Source organism: Corvus brachyrhynchos, unplaced genomic scaffold (genome assembly GCF_000691975.1).
Source record: "Corvus brachyrhynchos isolate BGI_N302 unplaced genomic scaffold, ASM69197v1 scaffold61, whole genome shotgun sequence".
Lineage (NCBI taxonomy): Eukaryota > Metazoa > Chordata > Aves > Passeriformes > Corvidae > Corvus > Corvus brachyrhynchos.
The window spans coordinates 4576898-4601770 of record NW_008236478.1 but is presented as its reverse complement, the minus strand read 5'-3'; the positions used below and the strand labels follow the sequence as shown (position 1 = coordinate 4601770).

Genomic DNA, 24873 nt, shown 5'->3' with positions numbered 1-24873 from the left:
TGAAAGATCAGACTCTTTAGGTTACTTTTCATTTTACAGAACCAATGTAAGCAAGTTTTCTGTCTCAGTTCTGGACCATATAATGGAGTTCTAAGTGCACAAATTGAAGCTTACTTCTGGGTTTATTACTAACACATTTTCACTCCTATCTATAGTTCTTAGTTAGCTGTATACCAAACTACAGGTTTCCACAGCATTTACAGATTTTCACCCACATTTAAAGCTCTTCTGTGTAATGCAATTAATTTTGCCTCCAGTGATGCAGTTACAGCATTGTGCATGCTTACATTTAAAACAATGGGTTAACACACTACATCTGTAATTACTCCCATGCTACCAGAAAACCAGTGAATTAAATTTATTTAGTGTTAAATGGATATGGAATGTCATACAGTACATGTAAAGACACTTCAAGATGGGTAAAGCAGAACTAATTGCACAAGGAATTAAAGGTTCACCTCAACAGTCAGTATTATCAAATCATTACAGCTTCCATCTTCAGAGTGCAAGGTATGTCATGCAAAAAAACAGCTCCAAAAATCCCCAAACAGACAAAACCAACATTGTGGTACCACTTAAAATGCTATCATACCACAATATTTTACAAGACATTAGGTGATCATTCATATAGAATGAAGCATTTTAGCAATAACAAAAAAGTTTTAAACATAATTAACAGATTTTGCATGAACACAAATTCCAGCATTACTATACCTAAGGAACAGGCAACATGCTGGGAGAAAGTACCTAAAAATCAAAGCCTTTTTTATTCATAGCCAATATTACTTTCTGCAAGAATTCTGCAATCTTATTATTCAGTTTCCTCACATAACTGGGTAAGGTTCAATACATTTTTACATAGAGCATAATCACATAACCACCACATCAGCAAGAGGATTTCATTATCTTGACCAGTTACTACATTTAAAATCATGGTAAGATAACATGCCCTGCAAACAAATTGTCTTCTGGGACAGTGTTCTGTATGTAGAAATATTAAACAACTAAAATATACTCCTACCCACTTTAACCCCAAGAAAATTATAATTTGTATTTACATATTTTTGAAATACGTAGGTAAAAACTGCAGATGGAAGAAAAGCAGAATACACATGAGAGCTATGACAACACTGGCTGAAAGGATGGGTGCAGTCAGGAACCCTGAGTGAGACCTGGACAGGGGCTGTACCTTTTGCACTCTTCCTCTGTCGAAGGCGCCTCACCAGGGCTACCAAAGGCAGCTGCTGCTGTGGCAGAGCTGCTCCTCCCCTCCCAGCTGGCTGAGCTGGGAGCAGAACCGTGCAGCCCAACCAGTTCCACTCAGCTGAAAGCAGACAAAACACACTCCTACACACCTGCTTCAACCACAGCTTGCATGTTAGCATGGAAGAGACACAGGAGATGACAGGATGGCTTTTAACATTTCCACCTTGCAATGCTCATATTCTGAGGGCACCAACAGGTAGACTGATCTACCAAAATAAGCATACAAAAAAGGCCAAGCTGTTTGCCCTCCTATTAGGAATAAACTATTTAACTTCCTGGCTTAAATGTAAGCAAGAGAAACTCAAGAAAGAACTTCTTGAGGTTAATTTTCCATCTACATTCAAAGAAAATAATTTACTAAAACTGTAACTTGCAAGGTCTACTAGCCTTGAAGTGAGGATACAGGTTTTAACTATACCTATAGTTAAATAAAAAACTTCAAAAGACATTTTACAGAAATAAAATATGCAACTCTAGGAAGTAGGTGGAAAACCACTTTAGTATTTGTATGGAACATTCTATTTTCATAGCCCATCATTCTCAGGAATGTGTATTTCATAAATAAAAATACAGAACAAAAATTCATGTATTCAATCTAAAGTTGGATACTTCTACACTTCTTCAGATAAAATTTGCTTTTTCCCTCACAATTAAGTGATAAAACCTGAAAAAAATTGACTTTTCAAATCTAACTTGCATGAGAAAACACAGATGAACAAACCAATATCTGGGAAGAACATTTTGTACAAGATTGCAGTTCTAAAACACTTATATTACAAAGCAATGTAAATAAATACCAGGCTAGTACAAAAGCTCTTATTTACAGTTTTACAAATGAAAACGTTTTCAGTGTAAATGCAGTGTTTTAAAGAACACAATATTAGTAAAATGAGTTCCTATATAGACCATTACAATTTCTGCTAGATTTGAATGCAGTATTGTATAAAACCATTGTTTCAAGTTAATTTTTGTTTATAATTTAGTACAGCCAAACCCCAGTTTATGCCTGGAATGGTATCTGTTAAAGTGCTGAAAAAGAGGACATTTCTGCAATTTTAGAAAAACATACTGTACATTATTAAAGCTTTATCAAGTCAAAACTGATGTATTTTGTTCACATTTGCTACCACACCACCTGGGAATGGGAAATTTTTCAACAAAAACTTGTAAATTATTGGGATGGCAGCCACTGATATCTTCGCATCCAAAGCCTGATGGTTTCCCACAAGTAACTCGTCTTAAGCTTCAGTGGTAGCTTCAGGTTTCATAATCTGGTAAGTAATCAAGTATTCTGGATAAGCCTGAAAGAGTGACACACACATTTTTTATTACGATTTCATTCTCTGGATAAGTTCAGAATGTTTGTTAGAGAGGAGAATAAATTATTTGTAGATACAAAAATGCTGCTAGCAAGGATTTTCTTGCTATTTTCTAAGCCCATGAGAGACTTTTCTCTCTCACAGAACAGGTAGCAGAGTATGTAAACAACCAAACACCTGCAGCCTTGAAAAGTCTTGTTTATGGTATAGTAGAAAAATATTTTGACAATGGATGTTTTAGGATTTTAGCCAATCACCCCAAGGGGTGGCTGATCCTTTGTCCAATTAGACTATGAAGAAAAAAGTCTATAAAAGAGTTTGTAAAATAATTAAATAAATCAATCTTGCTGCACAATTCCTGCCTGCTGAATCTTCTCTCCTCCTCCCTACGGCTGCGGGACACGGGGATATACCCTGGGGTTGCAGTAATAATTACTGATGCCAAAGGAAAAAAGGGCAAAACATCAAAGGGGAAAATCTTGGACCATTCAGGAAACATGCATCCTTTCACCTGCAACCGCAGCAGGAGTTTGTTCTAAGACAAAAGCAAGCCCTAGCACCTCAAACCTAGGAAAAAAAACCCCCAGTGCATTACATGCCTTTGAAAAAGACAAAAGAGAGTCTGCAAAACCACCCCAAAAGCTTTTACCTGCTCTCCTCTGTAAATGACATATTCTGCCAATGCCAATCCATTTACACTGGGCCGCCCAGTCACTGAGTGATGTCCTGGGGGAGAATGAGCCATTTTCATAGCACTGAACTGCAGGAAGGACTTGCCCAATGTTACACGACAGAAGAGCAACTGCCTGTGTTGAAAGGGAAAAAGGACCATGAACACACAATGCTTATGACCTTGAACCTTGAAGCCACTTCAGTCAATCTTTGTGGTTCATAAAATTCTCAAATTGTTTTGCCGAACAAAAGTTACAGTCACTTTGGAAAGCTCTTTAGCCCAAGGAAAGGGTTGGTAGTAACATGGAAAAATGTTTATCTTAGTTACTGAAAACAGCATACTTAACAATGGGCTCAGAGATTGCCACCACCTTTTCTTTATCTGTTATTTATTTTCATTTGTTTGGTTTTTTTAGAAAAAGTTTTCTATCCCCTCCTTCCATTAATCATCCTGACAACATAATTCACAAGTGTTCTAATGCTTGATTTGTATCTAACAGCCAAGTCAACATCAAGGCCAAGTGCAAAGTCCAGGTCAATGCAAAATACCTCAGATCAGCATTTGTCAGTTTGTTATGTTTTCACTATTACAAGATTCAACAAGGGCTCTTATTTCTGTACATATGTACCTACTGCAATGACAATAGAATCCTGACATTTTTATAGACTAATGTTATGTACCATTTTACTCTGCCAAAACTTCTGCTTTTCTTTCTCTTTGCAGAAAACAAACTAAAAACCCCTTCTTATTCAAAACTTTAGAAAACATGAAAAGGCTCTGACATCCTCTGTTAACTCTCAAAGATGATTCTCATTATTTGAGAGTTCCAGAAAAGAGTAAGCAACATGAAAAGCAGCAGAGACTCAAAGAAGGATACTGGAAGGATGACCTTATACTTGTATACCAATGCAAAACAGTATGCATACAAACACAAGATATTCTTCTGGTTGAAATGACTGCCACCACCAAAACTGACTCCATGACCTATGAGTTTATTCTGAACTGATGGTGCTGGTAAGACGTAACAGGTGTTTATGTTGAAAAGTGGATTCAAGAACTTAATTAGTGGCAGAATCCCCAAATCCATATCTATTTCAGTGTTTGAAAAAGCAGTGATGTGGGGCTGACTGTTACAAAATACATCTGTCTCAAAGAAATACTGCATCTGAATATCTCTGAATTTCTCCTTTCTCTGTAACAGGCAACGAACTAAACTCTCATATTGCTCATCTTTCACATAAGCATCTAGCAGATCCTCTTCACTCTCTGGTTCCGTAAGTCTGATTTTTGTATTAAGGGCAAATATGTGGTTCAATGCACTGAAGATGGTTGAAAATACTTTAGGACTTAAAATGTCAAAGTTTCCTGAAAGTTTCTGTTAGGCCCAGAATACAGAGAAGGTCCAAGCAAATCTTTCTTCAGAAAGAGACTGCTGCATTGATAATCTAGGACTATCAAAAGCAGAATCAGATTCTTTTGAGGTACTTACCTGTGGCAAACATAACAAGATCTATCTTTGTGAATTGGACATCCAGTGCCACCTCCAATTCCATACACATATTGATTGCTTTTGGAAGAATTTTCAGCAAAGTAAATCCCAGCTCCAAACATGCCACCTATATAGGCATGTCTCTCATCAAAGCCTTTGTGAATGATTGCATTCACAAATGGGGAGCCTAAGAGAAAGGAAGTAAAATATTGACAATACAGTACACAGATTTTTGTATGTGTCACAATCCAATAATTCGTTCCCACTGTGTTGGGAACTACGTAGCCTTCCTTATGAAGATGTTTTGTGAACTTTGCTCATCAGGATAAACTCTGTATTTGTGCATGGAAGAGCCTCCAACAGGCTTTAACTTGCTAATGGTAAGTTATCTTTTCTGGATAAACCCAAGAAAACAACAAAAAAAATCCCACCCCAAAACAACCTATAACAGAATGAAGTTTGATCTTTAATCACTTTGGTCATACAGCTGATAAAACAGACTCAAGGAATAATTTCTTAAATGTTTTTCTCTTACATCTTGGTCTCCCTTCGGGGAGAGACAAAGAGATGCAAATTTCAGAAGAATGATACAGTACATTGTATCATTCCTTGTGAAATACAAAACTCAAGTAAAACCTAGAACCTACTTCCACTGAGGAAATTTACTTTGTTTGAGACAGTAGAAACCCTTCCATAAAGAGTGCTGCTGACGAAATAAGTTCATAAAGTGCATTTCAACATCTCACCATGAAACAACATCCTTTCATTAGCATGGTTATGATTCTCTTCAGAGACCTCTTTCCTCCTGTGAGTGTATCTTTCCCATAGTTTTTTGTTGCATACTTTCTGAATCTGAAATGGTCAAAAAGAAACTGAAAAATTCTGCTCACTTTACCAGATAGATGTATATCCTATAGCCACTATACTATAGTACATTTACACTGCCACTTAAACAAGAATACGTTCCTTGGGACTCAATGAGACACAAATTGGCTTATCCTGCACAAGCTGATTGTTGTAGTAGGACAAGTAAATAATAACTATATGCTTAAGAATCAGTCAATTTTACACAGCTCCTTGTTAATAATCCTTAAATGAAATACTCTCCAATTTAAATTTAGCAGGCTTAGTCAGAATTCTTCTTGATGACAAATCACTAGTAAAGAGATCAATCAGTTAATTAAGAAATGCCTTCCATGAAGACTTACACTTCTAAAAGAAAGTAAATTACAAAGCCCCTGCAGAGGTATGCTGGGCATTGCAAAGTCTTGTGCATGTAGGTTATGTAGGAATAGCACAGCAATTCCACTGGGAAAACTGTAACTTCAGAATAAAACTTAGTAGTACTGACTTGCAAATCAAAATCTTTATGATATTAACAAAAATTACCATTACTTCAGAGGGAAAAATACATAAATACAAACCAAAATTCCATTAGATTATTTAAACTTGTCTACTGGCTGTTTTTTTACGCTTGTCTGTCGCTAAATCAAGCCAAAGTAAGAGTTCAAAAGTTTTGCTTTCACTTCTTGTGGTTTTTTCCTGCCATTCTCCCTCAAAAGAAATCCTCTTCTGTTTCCTATAAAACCTTCTGCCTTTTTCTTCAAAAATTCTGCAGTTTTCTGTGAGATCCCTCTATGCCAATTTCTCATAAAATTTCTTGCCATTAACCCGTAAGTAGCTTTTCCATAAAAAATTAGTCTTTGAATTTCCCTGGAAGACGATCTTTATCCTATGAACATCTCAGAATGGCACATCTTGTCACAATATAGAACTCAAACAAGTGTAGAACATTTTATGGATATTTTACTTTTAGACAAAACTCCAAAGGTGTAAAACCACTAGCCATAAAAAAACAACAGCCACCTTTAAGATGTTGTATCTATTGAAGACTCCACCAGCATGTCCTCCATCTCTGTGCTCTCGGACAGTACTCTGCATCTGAAGATTAAGAATTTAAGGAGGATTACATTCTTTCAGAACACATTCAACACATATCTCCTTTAGACAAGTCAAATAAGGAAAAGAACTAATTATGTATTAAAACAATTAAAAATTGTAAGAGGAACTTTTAGGCAATGACTGTATCTTAAGTAATGCCAGATTTTGTGGATGCATATGGTTTTTTGTTCAATGATTTTTTGTTTAATGTATTTTGACTGGTCCATGGTCTAGTTTTCAAACTGGAGAAGACTGTCACTAATCTCTTTACAATTGTGTTTCTTCAGAATTTTGCCTAGTGTGATTACGACTCTTTTAAATCACTTCCTTTCAAACTGCGTATGACAGACAGGCAATCCATTGGTAGCACAGAATTTATATTACATTGAAGAGATTTGATATATAATAGAGGTTTTAAAAATAGTACAAGCAATAATAATATAAGTAAGAAAACAGCTACAGGCATCATGAACACAGATTATAAGTAATGCAGTCAAAGTTGGGAATCTGAAGTATCCTTATGCAAGCTTTTGTAAGCTTAGTGATGTTTACTGCACTGTTAAATTGTCTAGCAATACTTCTTTACCTACTTCTTTAGTAGCAATAGCAAAAATACTGAGAGACTACAGAGAATGGCATATACCTCTTCTTCTACTGACTGAAATTCCTTGTCTTCGGTGGAAAGGTCTATGAGAATAGTTCCACTACCGGAAGTATTTAGAGTCAGGTATGGGTTAAGTCCTGTGAATGTAATAAAACACAGCAACAGTGTCAGAAACTGCAATAATTTCTCTGATCTGTGGACACTGATCAATCCTTCTCTCATCAAGAATCATCATTTCAGATGCACTAACCCATTTGTCTGTACTTAGCTCAGTACACTAATGCACACAACAGGGGAACTACTTGTAAGCACTTGTTTACTTCAGAGTTCATTTCAACTCTAGGCAGTGACACAGCGAGCAACCAGTTCCTGTAGAGTCCACAACTACTGATGGCAAGGGCATCATGAAACAGGAAAAGCAACTTGAAGCACTAATTCAATAGGAGTATTTTTTCCATGGTCATGCAGAAAGAACTGACAAAAGAACTAAGTCTGTCAACCCAAAAGGCTTGAGCCTGGTATTGAAAGCCTAAAAGATACTGAATGTTTAAAGGAAACTTCTTAAATGAAGCATACTGAATTATGATGAATTCAGGACTCCCAGGACTGTGCTGGTATCAACAGTCCTACACAAATAAAGAGGCTTTAGCAGTAATTTTAATGTAAGCTAAAGCTGTTGAACAAAGCTGTTACATTAATTTTGGTTCACTGAAAGCACGCCAACTCTATTTTTAAAGGAAAGTGTAAGAATTTCAACTGGCTTTCTGAGTGAGCAAAGACAGCATTCTGTAGCAGAACCCAATAGTACATAACAGGCCTGAACTCATCAACAGAATGTGCTCTGCTCTTCAGAGTGCTTTGATGAAGATAAACACTCCCTATCTCAAGGAGCTTATGAGCATTTTGCACTAGATTGACACTTCACCTAAGCAAACACAAAACAGTGACCACAGAGAAAAAATATAAATCAGAGAACTGAAAGGCAAGATTCACAGTAATTCACAGCATAAATAAAAGTACTCAAGTTTCAAGTCAGAAGACATTCTTAACATTTGAAGTGCCATTTTCTAGATCAGGTTTTATTACCAATTCTTTTTAATGAGATACAATTTGGAATAACATAAGTAATTTACAAAAACTGATTATGTAACGGCAGTATTATGTGATAATTTAAAATGAGCATATACCTTGTTGTCCAGAAATAAGTCTTTCAACTCCTTTGATGATTTTATGCCTATGGCCATAAGCATTAATGCCAATTTCCTTCAATTCTTTGTGTCCCATTTCAACCAATACATCCAATGTTATCTATAATGAAAGCAAGACCATGTTTTTTGTACTAGAACAACTGCCAATGACAGTGAAAATATACCTCACAACAGCTGTGAGAAAAAGCAAGTGTGAAAAGAATAGGAACATTAGAGGTTTCATATTTTATTTTCACTCAACTGCTTTCTTCAAACTTTTTGTCCTAAACTAACATGCTACAAACTACAATTTGTAACTTGCATTGTTTGCAGGGACCATGTTTCTAATTGAGAAATACTCTTCTAGATATATTCAAGTGAACACAAACAAGAACTGAAATTACTAATTAACACAGATTACTTATTTACTCTACCTTTTATACTGCTGAAAGGAAACACTGCTACAACTGTTAAACTGATACGAACATTACTGTCCCCATCTGTTTATATATACACATATATTTTAACACACATTTATTTTGTATATCAATTAAAAAATCCAGTTACAGTCCTTTCTTTTATTCTACTTGTTTTGACAGTCACTCATTTAAAATCTCTCTTACTACATTATACTAACCAGGCACTATTTATTCCATTGCTTTCTAGCCCTGAGTATCTGGAAATAAATATAACCACTTACCTGTTCTCTCTCAAATATGTCAATTAGATGTTCAAGGCCAAGGTTCCGCACAAACTGATTAATGCTAAAATCTACACCTGAAAATGGGTAAGAAGAAAAACTCACAATGAATTCATACCTGTATTACAAAATAAAGCATACACATCTCCCCCTGTCTGTGGCAAAAATGAGAGAAAAATTCCTGGTCTTTTGCAGATGTGGATTAAATATCTGTATCACTACCCAGTAGCAATTTAACCTGCTCTTCTACCTCCCTAAGAGAAGTCTTTGTGCTTCCACAAAACAAGCCACCCAGCTACCAGAAATGCAAGTTCCAACAGAAGTATATATTGACAACTAAAATATCACAGAAGTAACCCTTTTAAAATACCTGATCTAAGAACAACCTCTTAGAAATTAAAGTTTGTAGTAAAATACTGCTTGGTATGGAGCCAAATTTCATTTGACTTCTGTTTTAAAACACAATTCACATACTAGCTCTGTTCAGCAAAAAACATTTTAAAGGTTCTGTAAGGGGAAAACAGTAAAATCTTGTAGTATAAGACTTTTAGACTTTTGTTCCTAATTAATGGCATCATAAGGAACTGAAATACTGCATATATCAGAATAACTATATCAATGTATGGGAAACTTCACACTTTTGTATTCTTTTTACCGTATGTTAAGAAACGTCACTCACTCCTGAGAAAGCCTCACCTTCTTTTTTCTCCAGAACAGTAGCTCCCTCTGCACAGTTTGTACCAACAACAGATGGAAGTTCAGAAAAACTACCAGACAAGTTGTCAAGACTACTTGCAGCAGACAGACTGGATGGACTGGATGGAACAGAAGACAGGGAATCAGCTGCAGAACCTGTAGCCTGAGACACACTTATAACCTGAGGTTTGTAGCAAGTCGGTAAGGCAGAAGGAGGCATTGCTGCTGTCAGTAACGCACTGACATCGTCTGCCTAAGGAGCAGAAAACAACTCATTAGAACAGAGGAACACTTTTGCACAATGTTTTTTCCTAGAATGCACTATCATGATATTAGATTTCTTGAGTACACTCAAGAACAATATTGGGAAAACATGCATTTTACAATGCATCTTACAAATGGCCTTTTCTGGCAACAGCGTATGTGAAATTGTAAAATGTTTATACATAGAAGCTCTAAGAAGGTAAAAATTAAAGACTTCAGTATTTCTAAAAAAATTTAGGGACAGTTAAACAGAATTAATTTGCTGCAAAAAATGAACAGAAGCTTCTACTGGAAATCAGAATTTATGAAACAAAACTGTTATTCTGAATGTAGTTTTGGATTACATTATAATACTTGGAAATAACACAGCTGAAAACTTAACAGACAGTTTCTTAAAATCATGCTGCTACAAGGTCTGCTTACATTTTATTGTCACAATTTTTCTATCAGTCAAACTATAAGCACTGAATTAAAAGCATCAAATTATAATCATTAATTCATTTTGTTAGTGTTTTGAGGTCTTTTCCCCCCAACTCCATACTGAAATAAGATGCCTGAAGCAAGAAATTATTTAAAGCAGGTTTATAAAGATCTATTGACTTTCCTTGCCAGGCACATAAAAATACCACAGAAACAACAGTAATTTAAATTTTGCAGAAGTGGTTGTATTACTGGCTTTTTAAAGAACAGCTTTTAGATGAGCTGTCACAAATAGATAAGTACAGATTTCCCAAGAGAAGCCCTATCACTTACAGTGACGAGGTCCAATGGTGTTTGTCCTTCTTGGTTTTTCAGAGTAGGATCAGCTCCATGTGCCAGTAACAAGGCACAAAGCTGAGTCCTTCCTTTCTGGGCTGCTTCATGAAGAGGTGTGAAAGCCCATTTGTCCGTAGCATTCACACATGCGTTATACTTTATAAGTAAAGCCGCTACGTCAACATGCTGGAAAAATAAAAACACCTGTTAAATTCCAATACCACAGTGTATTAAAATAATTAAGAACTATTACCGCTATTTCTGTGTAATCAGAGTAATTCTAAATTTTCTTAGAATGCATTTAATTATGATTTTAAAATGTATTAAAGCAAGGTGTTTTCTTCCTCACCTAAAACATACCAGCAAAAAGTTGAGTAAGATTTGTTCCCTTGTGAAAAAAAGACAGAGTAAAACATAATTCCAAATCCAGAGGGATCTGAAGGAAAAAAATGCCTGATTCTGAACTTCCAGTTTGGAAAGTACTCCAACTGTTTTGGTTAAAGACTTGATTCAAGGACAAAGATTCAGGAAAACCACAAAAACAACTGCTGTCTCAACAGCAGTCATATAAATGGAAGTGAGATCTTCCCGATAAAATCTGACTGTCACAGGTAAGGAAAGGCATTTTACAGAACACCTTTCAGCCTGCTGGCTTTCTAGGTGTTCACGGTCAGAAAACTCCATTTGTGATTTTACAAATTCATAACAGTCTTTACCTATAACATAAACTGTGATCTAATTATTCATTCTGTCTTAAAAATAAGATTAGATTATAACTCAATAGTAAAAGCATTCTACAGAGTATTGGCTCAAAATGCTGTCAATGAAATGTACCACTTTTTTTTTAATAAATAAAGTCTCAGAAAGTTTGAGATATTTACCCCATAAGATGCTGCATTATGCAGAGGAATCAAGCCTCCTTTATCCTGTGCATTCACATCTGCTCCATGCTGTAACAGGTACTCTGCAACCTCCAAATTATTGTAACCAGCTGGAGTTGCAGAAGGACAGAATAAACAGAATTAAAACACCACCCCCAACAGGCTGTAGAGAAGTAGTAATTCATTTAAATTACTTGAAAGTAAATTAAAATGTCAATCCACAGTGTAATACCTATTAGGGAGGACAGCGTTACCCTATTTAAGAGTATTTGGTTTTAAAACCTGTCAATAAACAATAGAAGATCCTTTCTGGCTAGAGAGAACAGGAAAATAATTAAACAGTTTGAAAAGCAACATAAGATTAACATGTGTAAGATACTAATTTTTTAAAAGAGAAAGTACTGAATCCTCCAGCTTGAGGCTACACTCTAAACTTGTGTAGACACAGAAAGTTCGGCCACAGTAATTAATTAGTAACTGATCAAACTAGTTAATTAGAACACTAACCTGCTAAATGTAGTGGTGTTGAATGCCGTCCTTGCGTGTCCCGACAGTTGACATTGTCGGGTGAACAGAGCTTTTTTACTCGGGCCAAACAACCTTTCTTTGCAGCATCTAGGAGAGCTGCATCTCCTCTAAGTAGGTCTTGAATATCAGTATCACCATCTTTAACAAGATCTAGAGGAGTATTTCCATCCCTGTTTTTCTTTGTAGGGTCAGCTCCATGCTGTGCACATCAAAGACAGGTGGTAAGTGTGTCAGCAAAATAAACATGCCGCATCTTAGGCATCTAATGCCTTGTTGAGCAAATATTCTGACTCATATTGGAATCCTGCAGAGAGCCTTCCATTTACTGTGTGAGAAAGGACAACACAGGTGCTAAGAGTATCCCTTTTACTGAAAATATTTAACTACAGTAATTCAGAAACCACACACTAATTTCTCAAAGAAGTCCATTTACATTTCAGAGTGAACAAGAAAAAAAAGGTAACCTCCCTCCAGCATATGTAATACCTGTAAAAGGAGTTTGCAAATCTCGTATTTTCCTTTTGCTGCAGCTTCATGCAAGGGAGTGAATTTCCACAAGTCAGCTACATTGACAACTGCACCATGTTTAACCAACAGTTCTGCAACTTCATAGTGACCGTATGAGCAGGCGTTATGCAAAGGGACAAGTCCTCTGGAAACAATTAAAAGAAGAGAAAAACTCTCTTTAAAAATAGGGTATTTTTTCACCAAGCAATATAACCTTAAAACACAATGCACCTTTGACAATCAAACCATAACAATACCTTCCTTCCCCCCTCTCCCCCCCAGTCTAATATAGTAGGAATATTATTGTATATTGCAATATCTATTGCAGTAAAAACTTAATCAGTGAGGCACTGAAGAGAAGTAAAAGCACAGGGCCAGAGAAATTCCTGATGCTCTAATCTTAAGTACTGCAAAATGCTTTTGGGTATTCTTAACATCTTCACTCTAACTAAACACTAACAGAAGTTCCCGTGAAAATAAAAAAATATCTGAAGAAAAACAGGATGCTTATCAGCTAACAATATTCAAAAGCTGATAGAAAGGACCAATCACAATTGCCAAGAAAATACAATTTGAGCGTTTACCCCTTATCTTTTGCATGTACATCAGCTCCATGCTGAAGAAGATACTCCACAACAGATACTCTGTTATATCCAGCTGCAAAATGAAGTGGTGTAGACTGACGTCCTTCAATATCTCTGCAGTTCACACTCTGAACTGTACACAGCTTCTGTGAATTTCCCCAAACAAAATATATGTCACTACACATAGTGTTGACACCTCTAATTTAGTCATAGAATGTTGTTAACAACACCACATTAACACATTTAGTTTTGTATAACTGTTTTCAATAAAAATTATTTCATTTTTACAGATTTCACAGATTGTGTCCTAAGAAAGTAATTCCACCTGCTCCCAAATCCACACCTGTAATTTATTTATGCTTTTTATATAAGGCAAACATCTGGAGGTGATGAACATTGTATTTTGTAATCTGTAATAATTGTGTAATACACAGGTTTTAGGACAGATCACAACTCTAAAGCAGTCAGTGAAGGGCTGTTCAATTGTTTGCTTTGAGAAATTATACATTGAGATATAATTCTGTGCTAGTTTGGCTGCAGCGGAGTTAATTTTCTTCACAGTGGCTGGTATGTGGCTGTGTTTTAGATTAGTGCTGTACACAGGGCTGATAATAGAGAGATGTGTTGTCATTGCTGAGCACGGCTTACACGGGGGGGCACGGGAGGCTGCGGGGAGACACAGCCAGGACAGGTGATCCCAACTGACCAAAGGGATATTCCAGAGCAGATGGCATCATGCTCAGTACATAAAGTGGGGGAACAAGGAGGAAGGGGGGAACATTTCTAGTGATGGGAGTTTGTCTTCCCAAGACACCGTTATCTGAGATGGGGCTCTGCTCTCCTGGGGATGGCTGAACACCAGCCTGCCCATGGGAAGCCATGAATTAATTCCTTGGTTTGCTTTGCTTGCAGGTGTGACTTTTGCTTTCTCTATTAAACAGCTTTTATCTCAACCCCTGAGTTTTCCAGCTTTTACTCTTCTGATTCTCTCCCGATCCTGCAGGGGGGTGAGCAAGCAATTGTGTGGGGCTTGGTTGCTGGCTGGGATTAAACCATGACAAATTCCCTTATTTTTAAGGAGAGGTTTAACCTTACTTTGACAGTATCCACATCTCCAGCCTTTGCAGCCTCCAGCAACTGTCGATCTGCATCCGAATTACCTAATGGGATACCTTCTGCAAAATAAATGAGATTGCATGACAGGTAAGTGTAGGCAGTTGAAGAAATTTGTTAAGACAGGAAATAACTTGAATTTATTTAAGGGAAATCACTGAAATAAAGTTAACCCATTACCAACAAGTTTTGTCTCTGTTTACTATCTACAACTATAGCTGCCAGAGCTAGTAGTGTTTGTGAAGTTGACTTCAGCAATGTGCTTCCTGTATGTTTTGGAATATTGTGGAACCAACTAAGCCTTCTTATTTCAGTTTAAGAATTGGACTATATCAAGTTTATGTATGTATATAATATCCAAAACTTACTCTTGAAAATCCATGTATATTGTTGCCTTCAATGGTACAATTGCCTTTTAACTCATAAATGCAAAGCAGACATTTTTTGTTTTAGAAACTCATTTTCTACTTTCAATATTCCCCTCACCCTATGTCAGGATTTTTATAAAGTTGTTCCAGGTGGCTATAGCCCAAAATCTTCATTGCTGATGATCTAGACAGTAAATGATATTATTAACTAGGGAGTAAAACACCACCTAGTACTACTGTCTTTTGTAGAACATTTTTTTTGGTTGACTAGTCTTCACTATTGACAGCACTTGAAACGGCAAGTAAAATGAAGCACCACAGTGGATCTTGAATAACTCAGCATACCTTGTAGTAGCTGTTGCACACTTTCAGTCCCCATTTGTAAGGCTGTAAAGCCCTGCAGAGACACGATGGAAGGATCACATCCAGAACTCAGCAGCAACCTGCATGTCTGAAGATGACCACAATGTGCTGCTCTATGAAGAGAGGTCTGGCCAAGATTATCTAATGCATTAACCTGAAAATAACACAGACAAGAAATATCACCATCAAGTTAGTATTAAAGATGTTTTCATTGCTGACTGGGAATATTTCACAAATAGTATTCTTACTTCAATAGAAAGAACATATTTAGTGTATTTCCAAAGGTGATGACATTTCAAACAGTAAAATTAAAACAAAAACAGTTCATAAAGTAGCCCCCTTTTAGAGGCATGCATATAATCCAGTGCATTTTTACCACAAACACGAGTAATCTATTATTTTGCTCCTGGCAGTACAAATCTTCAGTGCCAACATGGAGAACAGCTTTTACCTGCATTGGCTTATTGTGGTTTTTCAGACTGAGGACTTCCTATGTGTTGGGTCAGTCAAAGTGTATTCAACAACTTAAAACTCTGCACGCAAACCTTACTTTTATTCTCTACTCTTCCTCTGGGTTTTGGAAACTTCACAGCAGTCAGGCTATAATCAAATTTCCACGAGAGAAATTCAACTCCCAGTCCTGGAGGATTCAAGCACTACAGAGTCTCTCCTTTCCACGTTTTCTTTTTGTGGAAGTTAGAACTAATCACCGTATTATGACTTTACATTTTGTCTTCACTGTAATTTTTTACTGCAACATCATGTAGTCTACCTGTCACACAGTTCAGTTTAGCTTCTTGCTGTTCATATATACCCCCTGCTCTTTTCCTCATGTATTTAATTACTCCTGCTGGACAATGAAGCACTAAACAAGACACTCTGAAAGTCTTCTGTTCACAGAGAGAACTACATCTGCATTTCTTAAAAATAGGACCAAAACAATGATGATTCTATAATGTATAGAGCTGTACTGATGGATTGATGGCCCACAGCTGAGTCTATAAATCTAGAACCTTCCAAAACTAATTCTTTTAGAAAAGCCTGTCTACTCAGCTGTCCATTCTTATGGTATGAAAACCTGTACATGAATGTTAACAAAAGTATGATAGTCATACCTTAGCTTCATGTTTCACAACTACTTCAACAACATCATTATGAGCCTTTTCTGATGCCACATGCAGAGGAGTCAAGAAGCTAAAAAAAAGAGGAGTAATTCAAAATGTATTTTGCAAAATCTTCTAAACAAACACTTAGGAGTATTCATTTGTAACCACTCACTCTTTTGTTTTTTCATTGATATTGGCTCCTTTCCTCAGCAGCAATTCACATACTTGTTTCCTCTTAGGATATGGAGATGCAGCAGCACAGTGCTGTGAACATTAAAAAGTTTACAATTAACAACTAGCTAGCAATATCCAGGTTTTACTAGATGCTGATCAGCTGGCAGTTAAGAGCTGGTGGCATACAAAGACAACAGAAAAAAAACGCCAAAACATGTAGAAGCTTATTCATTTGGAAGACTCCACATGGGCTTTTGGATTTACTCTGGTATTTTCAAGAACTCCCCTTTCTAATAACTACTGGAAACCATCAAAACAAAGCTAACATACATAGCTCGCTGTTGCTTAAAATGAGACTATTCTACAAAACCTAGTCATTTAGATAACCTAAACAGGCCATTTATGTTAGTCTTAACATTAAGAACAAAATATTAATCAGTGTTATTTGCTTAACTAGACACTGGATATTCTAGGTTGGTCTGAATTACACCATTTGACACTACAATTTTTATTGCTAAACTATTACCTAGTATGCTTAGGTTAGCCACAATATATGCAAAATCATTATAAATCCTGAGATATTACCAATGCTGTCTCATGTGTCTGAGGATGCTTGAAGTTCACTGTCTCCAAAGAAAGATGTTTCTTTATACGAGCTACATCTGATTCTCTTGCAGCCTGTAGCAGTGAGTGACCTTTGAATTCATCTTTGAAAACAAAGAAATACATAGCAGAGGGTTACACTCCTTGGCTTGAGAAGGATCAAGAGAATTGCTTCTTTCAGTTAGAAAAAAATATCCATTTTATTCAGCAGACCATGGAGCACACATTTCCAAGTCTGACTCAAACTTTTACATCACTTGACAGAACTTGTTAAGTCAAGTCAAAACACTACACAAGTTTTGCTTTGTTTCTAAACCAAAGCCAGAGACATCCAAACTGACTGCACAAGATCTATTTCACTCACCACTTTGTAGGTTCTACTGTTCACATATGTACCAACTCAAGTATAAATCTCTATTTTTGGAAAACCATTTCTAGATGCTAGCATGAAGCCTAGTGTAGTATTTACTGACAATTTTTGTAAATATCCCAGAAAGTTACTGTTTGACCACTCAAGGACACAATCTGAGGTCACTCTCTTCAACTCTAAGTTTGCTGGACACAAATCAATGCCCTTCATCAATTTCTTTGAACTCTCAGTGATTGTGTGGCACACTCAAATATATTCAGCATTCTAAACAGTTATTTTTTCTTCAAGCAACTGTGGAATACAAATTATTATTTCAAAAATCTTGATGCAATGACAGGAACAAATATAGGAAATGAAAATGTATTGGCAAGGTCATGAGGGAAAACATGTATTTGGGGAAAAGCTACAAAACCCATCACAACCACTTGACTATAAACCTGACAGTAAAATAATTTCAAATGCCTACATTCAGAAAATCTAGCAATTTCAAATTATAAACAGTGACATGTACTGCACAATATTGCACAATTACTTTTAAAGTGTAAGCATTTTCCTAATCTGGTTTTTGCCAGATCACTGTCTAGGGAACCTAATTACACATTACAAGCTGTAACTGTAGAACTGATCCCATTTTATACTCACATGCTAATCGTTCTTTTAATTGGGGTGTTGGAGCCAAATCAATGGTGCTTTTGTTGTGACAGTTCAACAGTGTTGGGTCAGCACCATAACTTAACAAAAGAGAACATACTTCCACCCTGTTCTTAGAAGCTGCTTCATGCAGAGGGGTGAATTGCCACAGATCCATTGCATTCACACATGCTCCATGCTTGAAAGGGAAAGGGGTAAAAAAAGATGCAATCAAAACCAGAACGTTAGAAAAAGACTATGTTATTAGTTTTAATACAGTAGACTGTTAAAATAAAAATCAATGCTTATATGCAAACTGTTTCCAAGACATTCATTTTCAATCTAACACAACATTTCAGCACATTGTGGTTTTTAATCCTCTGGTGTCCCACAGGTACATTCAAAGAAGCCAAAGGCTGGCTGGCCAGTCTTTTCAGGCTTTTTTCAGAAAGGAAAGGAGCTCTGCTACAGGTCAAATCAGAGAAAGAGAAATATTCACATTCTCCAAATCACCTGCGAACAAGCTCTGGTTCTCTGCAGCTCTAGAAAATGTCTAGAGTGAACAGCTGTACTAAGATAAATACATGTTCTGTGCATAACCCCCAAGATATGAGTGCCACAGTATCTAAAAGGAGATGGCCACTCAGCTTCAACTCAAAACATTTAAGTACAAGATTCTACAAGTAACACTCCTGGATGAGTAATGTATGTGTAACACTTTGATTGCACTTCAAGTTCAGTCTGTAAGCAAGTACATGCTCTTTCCCATTGCTCCTCTTAAAGCTGCATTGCTTTGCAAAAAGTAATTCAGAGTTCTCTGGAGCCAAAACCCAATATGGAATACAACTCTAGCTTAACAGTTAAGACACACAGTAGTGTGTAGGCAAAAGTTCATTTGTGGGGTTGTGTCCAGTACCACCATTGTAAAAATTTACTTTACAACTGGCCCCTGAAGTAAAAAAATCCATGACTACTTATACTTACTACAATAAAAGCTTATTTCAATAGGTTTTTTTTTTTACTTAATTTTTTGCTAAACAAATAGAAAGATACATGGAATTAGTGGGGGGCTGAAACATACAGAATAGAACAAGAGCTATTCCCTGAGCAGCCAAATGTCTGGAGTCAGATAACAGAACACCCTCAGTTGTTATAATCTTGATTTGCTGTGGCAGCTGAGAACAGGCACTGCTCAAAACTCCTTTGGTGGAAAACATATTATTTTGCAGGCCACATCTTCAAGCCACTAGTTTAATGTGCATCATACTTATCTTCAAGATCAACATAAACCAGATAAACCACTCTGCTTTCCAAGAGTTCACTTATGTTAGGAAAATTGACAGGTTTCTCTTTCTTTTGGGTAAAGGCTAGAATTCAGGACCAGAACTGATGTTGTAAAGTTCATTTCCTCAAAAGACTGATTGCTCATTAATTTAAAAATATTTACTATCTTTACCAGTATTCTTTTTAAACACCTCTTATTGCTTTGTCTTCTAAAATATTCTTCTGCCAAACTCAAAATATCACTCAGCTTGTAGGGGTTTTTTCAGGGCCTTTTTTTTCGGGTGAGTGTAGAAAGACTGACATACACTGTACTTACTTGGTGGTACGAAAACATTGGACTTTGGAGCAGAGAGAGTTAAAAAACAAAGCACATTTATAAAGAAAAAGCTTCCTTGCAAGCAGAAGATTCTGTAGCTCCAGCTTAATAATCACTAACGTGTAGAGCAAAAGCAATTTATCACTGAGTTTTGTAAATCTAAGTACAAAATAAAAAAATATGCAACTTGTATTAGCCTATTATAAACTGTTCTTATTTAATAATAGGCAATTTCATCTCTTCAAAGACCAACCTTTACTAGAAGCTCTGTTACTTCGTAATGACCATAGGAACAGGCATTGTGAAGTGGCACCAGATCTCTACACAGAAGAAAAAGGAGGATTATTACTTCAGCATATATTAATTTTATATATATTGATTTGAAATGCGTCTAACACATTGCAATTAGTACCTTGAACATTTTACAAAAACAACATGACAAATGTTCAAATGAAACTAAGGAGAAATAAGAAGCTGAAGAAGAAACCAGAAAATCCCATCAGCATTTATCAGAACGGCAAACATCTAAAATAATCAGAAGATGAGAAGTGAATTGCATTGTCTCGCTGCAGATGGAATGGTTCCACTCAGACTTGGAACCCTAAGCAAGAAGAACTATCTGCAGAAGATGTTCACGAGTGACCCTAATGATACCCTTTTTCACAAGAACAATGCTGTAGTATCTTCCCCTGTGAAAACTAATCAAGTTGCATTTTTGTCATAACACAAAGGTTAAAGGTGACAGTCTCAAGTTGGAAATTCTTAATGGTTAAAACAGTATTACTGCTCTTTACTTCATCTCAATTTTTAACAAATTCTGTTTATTCTGAACAAAGGGAAAAAGGAACCTACCCTTTATCCTTAGCATGTACATCAGCTCCATGCTGCAGTAAGAGCTGTACTATTTTTACACGGTTATACCCAGCTGCTAAATGCAATGGAGTAGACTGAAACGATAGAATGTAGAATAAATCAGTAACACAAAATCAAGATTGATTTTATATTTATTTTTTCACAACTTGTTAACAGTACTAAATTCTGAAGTCCTTCAAGACTTACAAGATTAAAAAAACCCCCAGAATACTTGAATCAGACATTTGATGACTATGTTCATTGTTCACGAACTACTCTTGAAGTCAATATAAACACAAATCCAAATTTACTCCATCACTAATACAAAGGCCATTTTTGGTTTTTAGCCTACCATAGCTATAAATACTTTCCAGGCACAAACTATGTCCTTGTGAAAGGGGAAGTAAGAAGGCCATCAGCAACAATGACTGTTACACTATGAAGAAGTCTCTCTGCCAATCAGTGAAGTAAGTTTAGAAATTATCAAGAGGGATTGTTATCCACATTTGTGAGTGGAGTAAGTGAGTGGGATGTGAGGAAAATTTCATCTCTTCTGAACTCTCACTCCTCCACAGAGCAGACAGATAACTGCTCTATGATCTTTTCTAGCAAATGCATTCAAGCACCAGCAGCACTAAGGGCAGAGCTACGAATTAGTGAGGAGAATTCTTATCCTCTGCATTTACAAACCCATCCACTGAACCAGATTTCTACAGTTACTAGAGGATGAGCCTCATAACCACATGAGAAAATAGAGATACATCAGTGTTTTGGAGATCCCAGTATCTTACCACAAAGCCTCAAAAAGGGAAGTAACTAGATCAAAACTTGGGTGAATTAGTACAAATGCTTAACAAGAAAAAGGATGCCAAAAAGTGATACTCAGTAACCTGAACCTTCTGTAGGCTAGGGGGCTGAACCCAGAAGACTCAAAATTTTTCAAAATGGAGATTTGGAACATTTTTTATGTATTTCTTTACCGTTACTTACAGCAGTGAACAGCTTACTCCTGAAACAGGAGCAGTAACGCGCCTAAGGGTGCATGTCAAATAATGCGCCTGTTTCTCCCTGATAGGGAAAAAATCCGTGAAAAGGCCTCGCTTCTTTAGCACTGCAGATATGATAGTCAAGCAGAAGTTTCAATTGAAAAGGGTTTGTTTATTGCTCCTATATAGAATTACTCGCATAGTCCTTTTAAGATTAAAAGACAAACAAACAAAATCAGCTGGCTGCTAGAGAGGTGGACTCTTATTTTCCTGCATACAGTGAAGAAAACAGACTTTATGTTTAACATTTTTAAAATCTGGTCAAACAGTAACTGTGGATCATGTAAGAGATAACTAATTTTAAATCAGGTTTTAAACAAAAATACCTTTCTGCCATCACTCGCATGACAGTTAACATTTAATGGTGTCAGAAGAGACATCATCTTTTCCTCATTTCCACTCCTGAAAAACAAGATATGAAAGAGCAGAAATATTCTTATCCCAATCTTTAGTACCTTATTCTGGTTTTGTATTTTTCACTGCTATAATGTTGAACAGACCTGAAGCAACACATTCCCCTCTGTATTGTCAGCATCAAAGGGAAAACAAAAATGCATTTATGCAACTACTTTCATAGCTTCATTCACAGAAAACAGCCAAAGCGTAGCATCTAGATGGAATGCAAGCTCCAAAGACTATATACCTATATATTAATGACATACAATTCTGCAAACATACTAATGCCAGTTATTTTCCAAACATACATACCTGGCACTTTCTAAGAGTTCATCCTTCTTGTATTCACCTAGAAGGCAAAAGGGCTTTCTTTAGCTGTCAAATAAATGTCTGTATGTGAAGTTCACCACTTATCATCCTCTTCTCAAGTTTTAGAGAATGTAAGTGCTAGAAGTACTTATACTCTTTTCAGTTGTTAAAGGGAGCTTTTAAAAAAGAGGAAGAGTGAGTTTTTACACAGGCAGGTATTGATAGGACAAGGGGAAATATGTTTAAACTAAAAGAGGAGATTTAGATTAAATGTTAGGAGGAAATTCTTTACTCAGAGGGTAGTGAGGCACTGGAACAGGCTGCCCAGAGAAGTTGTGGATGCCCTGGCCCTGGATGTGTTTAAGGCTATGTGTAGATGGGGTCTGGGCAACCTGGTCAAGTGAATGCTCCTGCCCATGACAGGGGGTTGTAACTACATGATCTTTAAGGTCCCTTCCAACCTAAGCCATTCTACAATTCTAAAAATTTGATAGGTCATTACTGAACTAGCACAATAAACTATCCAGAACACATGCCATGACTGAGATGATGAAAGCCATAAGGGAATTTCTATTTAGAATTATAAACCAGAGACAAGTTAAATTAGTATCAAAAAGACAAATGCTAAACTACTGTATTACATCAGTTCAACTTGTTACTAGTCACAAAGTAATTTCAAGATTATCAATTACCAGTCAGCACTGCTTTTGCAGATGTGTCTGCTAGATCCAAAGCTGTTCTTCCATCTGTGTTCCGGATGGTTGGTTCAGCACCATGCTGCAACAGTACTAAAAATGCCAAAGTTTTCCATGAGAAAGCAATTCTACAAGACAAGCCTTATGAGACATATCATTACTGTAATCTGCAACCAACAAAAAAACCCTCTGTTTACTCATCCTAACTTCCTTTCTCAAGTTTTTAATGTCAGAGTTCTGCAATGTCAGTATGTGACCAGTGTATCTGGTGAAACATGTCTAGACATATTTCAGAGAAAAAAGCAGAGCAGAAAGGGAACAATCACCAACTGACAAGAGGCAACCTCAGTTGAAATCTTGTGACTGCCCACCACAAAAACTCTGCAGCTATTTTCCATCAGCTCCAGAGCATGCTGCCCCAAATCCTCAAGTGACTAAGTCCTAACCTGTAGAAAGCAGTGGCAGGCTGTGCATGTTGAACTCGTATTCAGGCCAAACAGGCAATGTTATATGTACAGCTCTCTAGATGTGTTCCTTGAAGAAAACAACAGCAAACCATACCATCAAGAAATGTTTCTTGACCATGTATCTAATTTTCTAACTCTTCCTTCAACAGTTCCTCATAAGAAATGTGTAAGTAAGGCAGGTAGTCAATATAATTGAAGTTTTCCCATCGTTAACTAATTTAACACAGCTGCTACAGATAAGAGAGAATGAATCCATCATTAAGATCACGTCTGTTCTGTCCACTGCACTGTGATCAGCAGCAGAAGGCAGCATAAGAGTCTAGGCTGAAATAGAAGAGAATTTAGCTCCATCATGTCACTCTAAAGCATTTTTCCCATGATGCCAATGTGAACCTTTAGAGGTAGGCAACTATAAAAAAATAGATCCAAAAACTTGTAAGAGTGACATATGAATTGAAGTTTATGAAAGATGTTTACTTTTAACCCTTGTATCAGCCATAGCTCCATAGAGTGAAAATGGTTTTTAAAAGGTTCTTGATTTTTCACAGTGAAAATGAATGAGTCAGTCACAGGAAGAGTGGGAGAAAATTACCAATGCAGACATCTGTCTTCCCCTTAATGGCAGCTTCATGAAGGGGAGTGTAATTCCAATTATCTCGAGCATTAGGATCTGCACCGTGCCGCAAGAGCAGATTGACAACTTCAGCATGGCCAAAAGAGCAAGCGTTGTGAAGAGGAATAAGGCCTCCATCATCTCGTGCGTGGACATTGGCACCACTTTGAAGTAAATATTCAACTACGTCCTTCCGACCAAAACCTGGAAGATGAAAAGGGAGAAAAGACATCAGGGCGGGGTAAGAGAAATCCCTGCCCCACATATGCAGATTAAATCAATGAACTTAAATAACAGTAACCACTCCTAAGGACAATCACAACTGGCATGCTTTACTAAAGAAGCATTTACACACTAAGGATGTTTTTGAAACTCTTAAAAATTAGATTAAACTCAGTAGAAAAATACTATATTCAAGATTACTGAAACAATTAACATCTTGATAGGGCTCCCTCAAGTTTCAGTTGTATCTTGCATACTTATGTAACGGCAACTGAACTAGGTCATCAAACTGTATCTATATTTGCTCTACTATCTCCACATGAGGCCAGAACGCTTTAGGATTTCTGCTTGTAGCCATTATACCCATCTGCTTATGTGCCAAAGGCCACCTCAAAGGTTCCAGGAATGTCTCTCTGGGTCTCAGCAATTCTTAGGACAGGTAAGAGCCATATTTTAGTACATATCAGTCTTCTGCCAAGTACGTTCTGGGAAATAACTCATGTGTGCAGGACTTGCCCTTCCTTGCTTTAAATATCTGAGTTACAAACTCT

General features: G+C 36.7%; 1 protein-coding gene across 1 annotated transcript; it reads right to left on the bottom strand.

The window, feature by feature from the left end:
• Positions 1 to 334: 334 nt before the first annotated feature.
• On the bottom strand, positions 335 to 24347 carry TNKS2 (tankyrase 2). The gene is made up of 26 exons (XM_017726041.1): positions 24080 to 24347; positions 23018 to 23113; positions 22329 to 22365; positions 21947 to 22022; positions 20575 to 20669; positions 19976 to 20042; positions 18135 to 18321; positions 17105 to 17226; positions 16518 to 16609; positions 16355 to 16433; positions 15222 to 15393; positions 14491 to 14570; positions 13396 to 13541; positions 12791 to 12956; positions 12284 to 12503; positions 11777 to 11886; positions 10893 to 11081; positions 9876 to 10128; positions 9180 to 9256; positions 8480 to 8600; positions 7332 to 7429; positions 6614 to 6688; positions 5494 to 5599; positions 4748 to 4934; positions 3235 to 3391; positions 335 to 2567 (listed from the first exon to the last, which is right to left on the bottom strand). Exons 1-26 carry the CDS (start codon positions 24330 to 24332, stop codon positions 2505 to 2507), a joined length of 3324 nt encoding a protein of 1107 aa, XP_017581530.1. The 5' UTR covers positions 24333 to 24347; the 3' UTR covers positions 335 to 2504.
• Positions 24348 to 24873: the final 526 nt, after the last annotated feature.

Bases quoted from the DNA above. Each gene is read 5' to 3' on its own strand.
- TNKS2 (XM_017726041.1), bottom strand. From the start codon at position 24,332: ATGTCTTTTCTCCCTTTTCATCTTCCAGGTTTTGGTCGGAAGGACGTA. The intron at 18,322-19,975 runs GTTGGTCTTTGA...TTCCCTTTCAAG, and splicing joins TAACAGAGCTTCTAGTAAAG to CATGGAGCATGTGTGAATGC. The intron at 8,601-9,179 runs GTAAGTGGTTAT...CTTTCATTATAG, and splicing joins ACATATTTGAGAGAGAACAG to ATAACATTGGATGTATTGGT.